This window comes from Pteropus alecto, unplaced genomic scaffold (assembly GCF_000325575.1).
Source record: "Pteropus alecto unplaced genomic scaffold, ASM32557v1 scaffold395, whole genome shotgun sequence".
Lineage (NCBI taxonomy): Eukaryota > Metazoa > Chordata > Mammalia > Chiroptera > Pteropodidae > Pteropus > Pteropus alecto.
Genome location: NW_006438643.1, coordinates 1737927 through 1749636, shown reverse-complemented (window position 1 = coordinate 1749636; position 11710 = coordinate 1737927). Strand labels below are relative to the sequence as shown.

General features: G+C 36.3%; 1 protein-coding gene across 1 annotated transcript; it reads left to right on the top strand.

Annotated features, from left to right (window-relative positions):
* Nucleotides 1–10502: 10502 nt before the first annotated feature.
* On the top strand, nt 10503–11447 carry LOC102880431 (olfactory receptor 51L1). Its single transcript, XM_006915709.1, has one exon. The coding sequence runs from the start codon at nt 10503–10505 to the stop codon at nt 11445–11447; it is 945 nt and encodes a 314-aa protein (XP_006915771.1).
* The last annotated feature ends 263 nt before the right edge of the window (nt 11448–11710 follow it).

The window sequence follows — 11710 nt, the reverse complement described above, 5'->3', positions numbered from 1 at the left end:
CACACCTTTTTTCAGATTCTGAAACTCCAGGAATTATCCACTTTGACAAGGGAGAACATTGGTCGACTGCATACAAAGGTAACTTTATGTGGTGGGAGTGCTAAAACCAGGAGCTTGGGGGTTGGTATTGATGATCTCCATTTGGGCTGGAAATATAGTAAAGGAAGTAAAGGAAAGGTTTCAGAGTTGCCAGGAACATCTGGCTGAGGAATTGGGTCTCCTATTTGGGGGACGGGGTGGGGGGTGGTGGGGGAGGTGGGATCATTTCTGAACAAAGATGTTTCTATAATAAACACATCATCATACTGTGCTTTTCTCTATCTCTTAGCTTCCAATCATCAGCCTCTTAAATTTCTCCATGCTTTGTGTTCATTTCCAGTTTATCTATCTATATAGTTTGCTATTTTATTTCCCACTTAGATTTTTTCCCTCTCTGCCTACTTTTCTATCTCTTTTTTTTTTTCTTGTACTCTTAACATTTGTTTTTCCCTCCTTTTCTGTTCTCTCTTTTTTTCCCCTCTTCTTTTTCACACACCCATTTTCTGCCTTAAATTTTATCTTTTTGCCTGTGCCTTTTTCAGGTTTTAATCTGTTCCTGGTTGCTATTCATGAGCTAGGTCATTCTCTGGGCCTGTGGTACTCCACGAGTCAGAACTCCATAATGTATCCCAGATATGTGAATCAGAACCCTAAAACTTTCCACCTTGATGTTGATGATATCCAAAGAATTCAGCAACTATATGGTCTATGCCCACTGGAAGGGTGGGGATCTGGGCAGGAAAATCCACTTAGAGTTTACTAATTTCTTCTGTCTCCATTAGGAGAAAGGTGTTCATCTGAAATTCCCTGATGCTGGCACAGAAAAATCATTCAACCTGGCCTTTTGGTGGCTTCCTTGGAGGATCAGAGAACCCAAAGCAGTAAACGAGCCTTGAAGACTGCCTGAAGTAACCCCTAAACAATGAAACCTAGTTGGGGTCACTGAGTCAAAACTTCTGGGTTACACCAAAGATGATTTTTAAGAGTAAAATTTTGTTATTACAATTTGGTATATCTCAGTATTTGGCATGTTTAATCACTGTGATGAGACAGGAGAGAAGAATATAGTAGAGTGGAGAATTCTAGTATAAATGGCTGTGGAACTCTTGAATTAATTGAAGAGATAAGAATAAATAAGATTAAGAATAGACCATTTTAATACTACATGGGTAGAGTTTGAGGAATGTTATTTATGCTGCATTGAAGATTGAAGTTATTAGAGACCAACTGTTAGAATGGTGGCATATCCACTTACTATCTCTGAGGCTTTGGGCAAGTTATTTAACCTCAGTTTTACATTTGTTGAATAATTGTAATAACTTTATCTACTGTCATTGGGCAAAATTATATAATAAATCTATTTAATCAGTGCTTGGCAGCACAATTTTTAGGTATTAACATTGTTAGCAAGATATTTGATTAAAAATATGCACTGCCTGCATTTAGAGAAAGAAATCCTGGGTGGAAAGTATGAGATGAGTAGAGCAATAGAAGCCACGAGGAGATGTACAAGGTATTAGACCGAAGGGCTATCCTACTCACTTGACCAGTCTCAAGCACTAATCTTCCTATTTTAGAATGAAGACAATTAAGAGAATCCTCTGACACAGGGATTATTCTGCCTCACACAACATTCCCTTGGTAATGAGAAGCCTGAAATGAGGAAATTGAGTTTTGGGTGGTAAGCTGAAATAAAGACGTCTGCTAGGGAAGGGAAGCTAGTACATTATATAGATTATTTCGAGAATAGGTCAGGAAAGATTGCACTAATGAGGGTATAAGAAAGGAGAAAAAAAGAAAGTCATAAAAAATTTTATAAAGGAACTATTTTAATATTATTTTCATTACAAGAGAAAATATAGCTAATATATTCAGAAGAATCCATCTGTTTTTGAAAATACAAAGAGTATTTGAAAAAACTCAAGTTACTCTGCATAAAATGATAATTTTGAGTTCCTAAGAGCAACTGAAAGAAAGCAGATGAAGATGAAGACAGTAAAAATTGATGAGAATCCTTTGAGTCATGGAATATGACATGAATGGGATCTCTGTGATTTTCATTAATTTCAAAGGTCCATTTCCCTGAAGTCGTACCTTTCTCAGGGCATCCTACATTAGATGAATGGGTGAAGGTGGAAAGTGAATGCCCCATCGTTTTCACCTGAAAACAGAGATTCTTTGGAGTAATGCAGCAGAGAGCCCCAGTGTGTTGGCCGTGGCCTTGTCAGGCAGTTCAGCTTTTCTCTTTGCCCAATGCTGCTTTCTCTCTCTTCCTCTCACAGGCATTGATTCCTAATAAATACTGAGGGACTTATAAGGACTTTATTTTCATAACTTGCTGCCCAACATTTGGATTTTTGCAACTTAAGCTCTGAAGCTGCTTGCAAGATGTGACTTTGGGCTCTCAAACTTCCTGCAGAGTGAGCGGCCCCCAGTGCTGATTGTACTGTTTGATAAACTGTACTCCTTACATCATTGGCAAATGCTACTCCCTGCACTATAATTGTGTGATCAAAAAACAGAACTAAGACATCGACAAATGCTTAATTATATATTACCCATTGTTCTCATCTCACAACCCCACTTGCTTGACCACTGAGTTAGCCAACCATTGAAAGTACAGTTGTCTCCACCAATCAGAAAGTGAATGATGTAAGTTTATAGTCTTGTTTCTCCTAGCAACCCATTTCTTTGATCATCAGCTTCGTAACAACTTTTGCCTTTAAAAAACCTTGCCTATCCCCTCCATTATGGAATGTATTCTCAGTTCATACCAGGTCAATGTTTCCTGGTTTGCAAATTATTATCCGAATAAACTCTTTTTTAATTTCTTAAAAGGACCCTCTGGACTTTTGTTTAAAATACTTTGCATCTCAAGTTCTGGCTTACTATCTGCTTCTAGAGAACCCAACCTTTGATAATCGACTTCTTGAAAAGTTTATGAGATTATTTATCTATTGTATGATTGATAAGTATAAAAGAGATAATGCATATAAAACCAACATCGATAATGGAAAAGGCAGTATCGACATTCCTGAAAAATCACAATGATATATTATGAGTAAATTTTAGCTAATAAATATCAAAGTGTATATCTAAAATCCATATTCTTAGATAAACGTGACTTACAAAAATAAGCAAAAGGATAAATAGAAAATCTAATTAGCCTTATAAATGTTTAAAAATGTAGTCTATAATTATATCTCTCTACTAGTAGTTTCAAAACTGACAAAGGAGAAAATCCGATTTGTCCCTTAACTATTATCTATCAAAACTATAGTTAAAAACTACCATGCATAGCAATTTAACTTAATAAAAATTGAGAGCAAATTGCACCAGAGATCTTAACCAGTACAATAAATCAAGTGTTTATAAGACCTCACATTTAGTTTTCCTTTTTTTATAATGCAAGTGTAAGACTTAAGTTTTGATTACAAAGGTATCCACTTCAGAGTAGCATTCATTTTAAAGATGGCTATCTCAAATAAACACACTGTGAGTCACTCAACTAGATAAAGAGCCAGACCATCACCCACACCATAGGCTACTTAGATAATTGACCATTTGGGACCCTTGTTTTTTCTCTTTTTACACTTTAAATTCCTGCTATTGTGTTTTAAATTCACAAATAAAGAGAAAGCCTCAAAACCCTAGGCTCCCACCTTGATCTCAATAAAAATGGAACCCCAAGCAGAACCCTAGGCCTATGTCCAATCTCCCCCATTCCACCCTCATGACTGATAGGTGGCCCTGAGTATATCATGTAATTTTCATAACTTGTAAGTAATAAACATTTTTTTTTTTTAATTTACTGATGATTATTGCTGAAGGCATCTTACAATCATAATAAGAATCATAAGGGCTGGTCCAGCCACACCATTTGTTATAGATAGGCTGATGCTGGCACATCACATCACTAAATATAATAAGAAAGTTCTTTCTTACATTGGCTTACTGCAGCTCCAATCACTGGCCTTAGGGTCAAGATAGCAGAGTAGGTAAACACAGTGCTTGCCTCATCACAAAACCATATCAAAAATTACATCTAAATTATAGAGCAACCAACCTTAAAAATTACCTGACAGCTAGATGAACAGAAGTCTTATAACTAGTGATATAAAGAAGCCACATTAAAACTAGTAGGAGGGGTGGAGATGTAAAATGAATTGGCCCACAGCCACATGTGGTAGGGTAGGAATTGGGAGGGATGTCTCAGCTGCAGAGGTCCCCCTTGAGGAGCAAGAAGCCCCAGCCCCACATTGGGCTCCCAAGCTCATAACACTTGTGCCAGGAAGAGGAGTCCTCACAAGATCTGGCTGTGAAAGTCAATGGGGATTCTGTCTGGGTGAGGCAGAGGGCTGCTGTAGACCCAGGTGTCCTCTTAAAGTGCCTGAGTATAAAATCACTTACTTGCAAAGAGTCACCCTAAGCTCCAGTGAAGGGACAGCAACTCGAAAAGTGCATGAGGAAGAACTGAATTGTCTGGCTTCAGGGCTAGGGCTGGAGAGGCAGCTCCCTGTAGGGCTGAAATTCTAGCAGGGGCTATTATTGCTTTGTTGAGCTCTCCCCCTACACAGCTGACAGGCAGAAGCAGGCATCAAATCTGAGTCTCTATCATCATGTCTAACACTGCTCATACCACCTTGGTGATTCCCTGAGACCTCGCCACAATCAATTCATGCATGGGCTGAATCTCTTTCAGCAGCTGTTTCTCAGAAGTGTCTGGCCACTATTCAAGCTATAAACTTTCCTAAAATCTTTCAAAGGTCCATAAACTACAAATAAGCTCTGACTGGCCTTGTTGTGCCCTATATCTCTTGCTAAGAGGCCTTAAGCCCAGCAAAGTACCAGTCAGTGTTGGTGTAGAACACAGACTCTCTCAGGTGCCCCGAAACCCAACACAGGCAGCTACCAAACACAAATAACTTGGTAGCTCCTACCAGGTGGCCCCAGACTAGACACAGACAGTAGTTGATGTGGACCTGCACCAGAGAAACTCTCAAGAATCTCCAGAACCAACAAACACAGTGGCTGACTTCAGACCATACGAGAGCACCACCCAGTTAGTTCTACAGATGACATAGCCAAGGGATGACAAGCACCAGAGCCCCATTAAAATGAATCCTGCCTCATGGAGTCAGCCCTCACACAACAGCTCATGCACTATAGTCATGGCCAATCCCCACAGAGAGTCAGCTTGAGAATCAGTCTCATTCACTGAAGTGATAACAGCAATCAAGGCTCAACTACAATAGGAAGGAACATACAACCAACATAAGGAATTTTTCTGCTTCCTACCTGTTTTCAAATATATTGAAAATAAACATTTCTACTGTGGCAAAAAATAAAAAAAGACTCACTTAAATTTGAAAGACATGCACACTCTAAAAGTAAAGGGATGAAAAAAGATATTTATGCAAATAGAAATGAAAAAAAAGAAACTCGTGTGGCAATACTTATACCAGACACAATAGATTTTAAAACAAAAGTTATATCAAAAGTCAAAGAAGGACATTTCATAATGATCAAAAGATCAATCCAGCAAGAGGAAATGTTTGTAAACATTTACACACCCAACAAGAGGACATAACTTTTATAAACATTTACACACCAAGAATGAGATTCAAATAACATCTGTCTCTCAGATGGGTACTGGGTTTATTAGAGTGATCACTTCATAAGTTATGTAAATGTCTAATCACTATGTTGTACAATATATTTATATATAATATAGAATGTCAGCTATAATTGAAAAAAATAATTAAATAAAAATAAATTTAATAGAAGGTATAAAGATTGAAAATAAAGGATGGATAAACTGGCATTACTTATGGAGGTATAATTGTTATAAAATATGGCCTAAAGATTATACAGATTACTTATTAGAAATAAAAGTAAGCTTAGTAGTTTTATTTTTAGGAAAAAGACCAAACATAAATCAATTTTATTTTTATATATGAGTAGCAAAGACAGAAAAAGATAATTTATAAGTGCTATTCACATTAGCATAAATTAATATCAAACACTTAAATTTAATATAAGATATATAATATCTTAACAGAAAAGTAAGTAAACAATATTGAGAAAAATAAAGACTTTAACTGAGGTCTGTATTCTTGGATTGGAAGATCTAGTAATCTAAAAATCAATTTTCTCAAAATTGATCTATAGACTTAATACATTCTCAATAAAAGTCCCAATATATATATTGATAGAAATTGATAAGCTGTTTCTAAAATAAATGCCAAGTGGTGGATAATCAAGATATAAGCTAAGAAAAAGATTCTTTTGGGAAGACATGCTCTAAACTAAGCACCATTGAAGTAGTAATGAGCAGATAGCGGCTTTTGCCTTTACAGAACTTATTAGCATGGAAACTTGAATCTTGTTATTGCTTAATAAATGATTATTAAACACATATTAATAAACAACTTTCTTCAGTGAGAACTGGTAAATACCTTATAAGAGAAGGGCACTTAAGCACCACAGTTCTATATGGATGCCTCTAATAAAGCTGAAATTTGAATATTCCTCTGGGTTAAAGTGGTAATCATGAATTAACTCTCATGTGGTCATTTGATAAGAGAAAACTATTACATTTGAAAGAAAAAACTGCGAGTCATGAATAGAAGTAGGAATGCATTCCTACAATTTCTGGGATCATAATCATATGCTCTTGGCACAGCTGTGGTTAAGAGCTATTTATATTAATTACATCTCTGGAGATCCAGCAGATCGTGATACCAATCTGGAATTTTCTTCTCCAGAAGAAACCAGGAATATTTATAAAGATAGGGGAAGCATTCAAACCTCACTAATCATGGAATCAAAGTTTTCAGGACCTGAGGTCCATGAAGGATCAAAATCGTAGCATCTGTAATCAGTATAATTTTGACCTTCAAATAGAGATGGCACTCTTCTCAAGTGAGAAATAAAATAAAGAATGCAAGAACTAAAAGCAGAGAAATGCATAGAGAAATGAGAAAAAAATAGAGGTAATAAGAGGACTGGAAAAAAATAGAGAATTACATGGTGAAAAGACACGAATTTAGGTAAAGCAAAATAGAAGGAAATGGAACAGAATAGGAAGGATAAATATGTTCAGAAAGTAAATTAATGGCAGAGAGAGAGAAAGCCACAGAAATAAAAACAGAAAGAGAATATGATTTTACTTACAATGGAGGAAAGTGTAGGCAAAGAAAGACAAAATAAAACTGAATTGTTTGAGAAAAAGAGCTACTGTTTCCATGATAAAAGTTCATACTGATGTAAATGACTTATGCGTAAATCAGGTAAGTGTTAATTTTTAAATTACAAATAAACAGGTAGATTGTGGCACAGTTTGTGTTAATGTACAAGGGTTAAAAAGTAAAATTATGATGGAGGGAAAAATGGGTGTCATCCTCTAGAGATAAACAATTTTGAAATGTATGAAACATAATATTCCACTTCAATCTTTTTCAACAATTTTAAGATAGGCTGGTCAGTGAAAGATTGTTTTTGAGGACTGCAGGTAAGATGCTAGTGAGGCTGTAATAAAATGGTCTTAGCTTCAGGGGTTTTCCCCTTAATTACTTAAAATAGGTGAATGTGTGACAGATCTTTTCACATCTCTGGTTTTTGAAACAGTCTTATCATTAGACCCAGTCACTCCCTACTATTTCTTTTTCACTGCACTAGAATTAAATTATATTAAAATAAACAAAAAACCCAGGGAATCATTGAATAACATATAAATAGAAGAAAATGAACAGAGAAAGGACAGCAATAAAGGGACTGAGAAAAAGTGGAAGACATAACGGATAGTCAGTGAGAGAGGATAAGAAAGAGAAAATGTCAGTATGGATATTCCTGCCTGTCCTAATTTTATATCTATCAATAGGCTTAAAATTGAAATTTCCTAAACATTGAAACCTGCACTTAGAGGACTCAGAGCAGAGAGGAAGACATTTCTAAAGAAGGGTGATTTACTTGATTTCTTGCAACTTCTCCGAGAATCATATAAAATGTGATTTATATTAAGGTTGGAAGAATTAAAAGAGAAAGCATAGAGTAATTACCTGACATGGAGTAAAATAACCTACTTTTCTATTGCATATATAACATAACCTTCGCACGCGCACGCGAATATGTGTGCGTGTGTGCGCGTTTTATACACTTCACTGTTAGTGTCTAGAGTGATGAGCTGAGCTTTAGAATGGAAATCAGAACAAAAGTTTCTGAACTCCAAGGGTAAAATTTTGAATTTTTTTTTTTCAGTAAAATAGAGACATTAAAAGTCAGTGCTAGATGGACGGAACCCACGATAAATCTGAGGCTACGGTTGGAAAAAAAGACAGTCAGCTAGGGACTTTAGTAGATTTTGAAGACTAAAGAGAAAAATGTCGTTTGGAGGTAAAGAAAAATAGATGCATTGTAGATGGAGAACATGATGAGTAGCTTCTCCAGTAGGATGTCAATTCACTACTTTGGGCTGAAGAAGAGAACAAGGAAGGTGTCTGACTTCCAAAGGATAGGGATGCCTGGACTTGGGGAAAAAGGGAGAAAGTGACAGATCTTTCTTATTACGTGGAGAGAGGATGACATGGTATTTCCTTTTGTTCCTCAGATGTAGATTGTTAAGCCTGAGAACTGCAATCAAGAGGGCAAAATTTTGAAAAATAAATGTTTTTGTTTTGTTTTGTTTGGTTGGTTTTGCAGTAAAATAGAGACATTAAAGGTCAGTGCTAGATGGACAGAGCCCATGATAAATCTGAGGCTACAGTTGGAAAGATCTTCACTTCAGGTCAAGGATGAAATCTGTGTTAGACTAAGGATCTACAGGGAAGAATGAGAGAGATGCTGAGATGTTGAAGCAGACATTTCTGAAGTCTATGAGGACTAGACTCTAAAGGACAAGGTAAGTGAAGAGTTTTCTCAAGGACAGTCAACGAGATTAGACAGGGCTAAAATAAGGAACCAGAGAACTGAAAGGGCAGAGAATCCCATAGGACTTAGATGCTACACCCAATGCATCAACTCCGCGTTATAGCAAGGGCAGTATTAGCAGGAGCAATCATAATGAAAAGGGAAAAAGAACTTGGTGGTCTCTAAGAAGCACTGCCGATGAATCCTTAAGGCTGCATTTCTGGGATTGCTATGGAGTTGGGTCATAAAGCTGGAAAAACATTTAATATTTAGGATGAATATTTAAAAAAATGTAATTATAAGCATCATTTAGAGAGACAAAACAAGCAAGAAATCATAAAAAGAATGAAGTGTTTCACCCATTATTAATTTAAGACATAATGTACAATAGATGTCTGAGCTAAATATATTGTTTTAATTCTATTTTGTGGGAAGGCATACAGGAAGAGCATTAATAGTTTAATTGTGACCTTATGAAACAGTCCTCTATTTCCGCAGTTTCCTGTCAGTGGATTTAACCAACTGTGAATCAAAAACATTAAAAAAAACCTCTGTTATTGCTGACATGTAGTTAGGCCTACAATTGTTGGGTCTGCATTGAATGTGTTCAGGTTATTTTTCTTGTCATTTTTCTGTAAACAATATAGTATAACAACTATTTACATAGTATTTGCATAGTATTAGGTATTTTATGAGCAATCTAGAGATGATTTAGAGTACATGGGAAGATGTGTGTAGGTTATATGTAAATACCATGACTGTTTACATAAGGAACTTGAACATCCATGGATTTTGGTATCTGATGTACATATCGCATCTATATATATTGCGATATATACATATATAACCCATATACATATATAGCCTATATATACATATATATACGTGTGTGTATATATGTGTGTGTGTGTGTATATATATATATATACGTATCCATATATATATACACACACACACACACACACACACACACACACTGTCTTTTTCATATATATAACGCACAGTACCTTTTTTTCATATAATGGGGTGTTTAATTTTTATTATTAAAATAATTATGTTCTATTTTTAAATATTATAAATTATAAAATAAAAATAAGTGTAAAGAATAGTTATGTTGAGTCATCGGGGCCAATTTAGTAGTTATGAATTAAAAGATAGCCTAGAAGCAATAAACAATTAACTCAAGAACATTATTGACAGGAAGATTATGCAAATGCATAGACATTTACTTCGATTTTTCTCTATTTTTATTTTTATATTATATAAAAAAGGTTTCATTTTCTACTCTTTTGCTGCTTAAACCTTTTAGCGTCCTCAATGAAAATCCATCAAAATTCTTGTCAGAGATGACCAGATTTGTGTGGTACACACTTTTGTTCCATAATTTGGTGCTCTTTACTACTGGGAAATATTTCTCACGTGAGAACCACAAGAGGTACCTCCTTTCTTCCACTATTTTAAGAAGAAAGGTGTTTTGTATTCTGATTGCACTGTTTATGCCCACAAGGGATAAAAAAGAATAACACAGGCTATTTCTCACTGCCAGGGTCACCACGATGGTCTGGAATACCAGTGATACTACAGAGCCCATATTTATTCTGAAAGGTTTTCCTGGACTAGAGTATGCTCATTCTTGGCTCTCGATTCCATTCTGCCTTGTATTCTTGGTAGCATTTATTGGTAATGTTACCATTCTCTCTGTCATTTGGATTGAGTCCTCACTCCACCAGCCCATGTATTATTTTCTTTCCATCTTGGCACTAAATGACCTAGGTATGTCCCTGTCTACACTTCCTACTATGCTTTCTGTGTTATGGTTTAATGCTCGGGAGATTCAGGCAAGTGCTTGCTATGCTCAGCTCTTCTTCATCCACACATTCACATTCCTGGAATCCTCAGTGCTGCTGGCCATGGCCTTTGATCGTTTTGTTGCTATCTGCTGTCCACTGCACTACACCACTATCCTCACCAACAGTGTAATAGGCAAGATTGGTTTGGCCTGCTTGTTAAGAAGCATGGGAGTTGTACTACCCACACCTTTGCTACTGAGACGCTATCACTACTGCCATGTCAATGACCTCTCCCATCCCTTCTGTTTGCACCAGGATATTCTGAAATTATCCTGTTCAGATGCCAGAGTCAATAGCCTTTATGGACTGTGTGTAGTTATTGCCACGCTGGGTGTGGATTCAGTCTTCATACTTCTTTCTTACGTCCTGATTCTGAATGCTGTGCTGAGCATTGCATCTCGTGAAGAACGGCAAAAAGCACTCAATACATGTGTATCCCACATCTGCGTGGTGCTCATCTTCTTTGTGCCAGTTATTGGGGTGTCAATGGCCCATCGCTTTGGGAAGCATCTGTCTCCCATTGTCCACATCTTCATGGCTGACATCTACCTGCTTCTGCCTCCAGTGCTTAACCCTATTGTCTACAGTGTCAGGACAAAACAGATCCGTCTAGGAATTCTTCACAAGTTTGGGCTAGGAAGGAGGTTTTAAAGTAACCTCTGTTCTCCGGTGTTCCCACTGGAAAATCTTGAGACAGCTGAGTAGATGAGAAGTAAAATATTTGTAGCTTAATTATCTGATTAAATTTCTAATTTTTTAATTTCCTGGATACGTGATCTCAGTTAATTATTAACCCTATGAGATTCAGCTTTTCATAGCCAGATTGTGATAAGTATGGCCTTTTTTTATCCCCAAGATAATTATAAGTCTTATAATGCATGTAAGAGAGATTATTTTTGAACATTTTAAAATTT

Bases quoted from the DNA above. Each gene is read 5' to 3' on its own strand.
- LOC102880431 (XM_006915709.1), top strand. From the start codon at position 10,503: ATGGTCTGGAATACCAGTGATACTACAGAGCCCATATTTATTCTGAAA.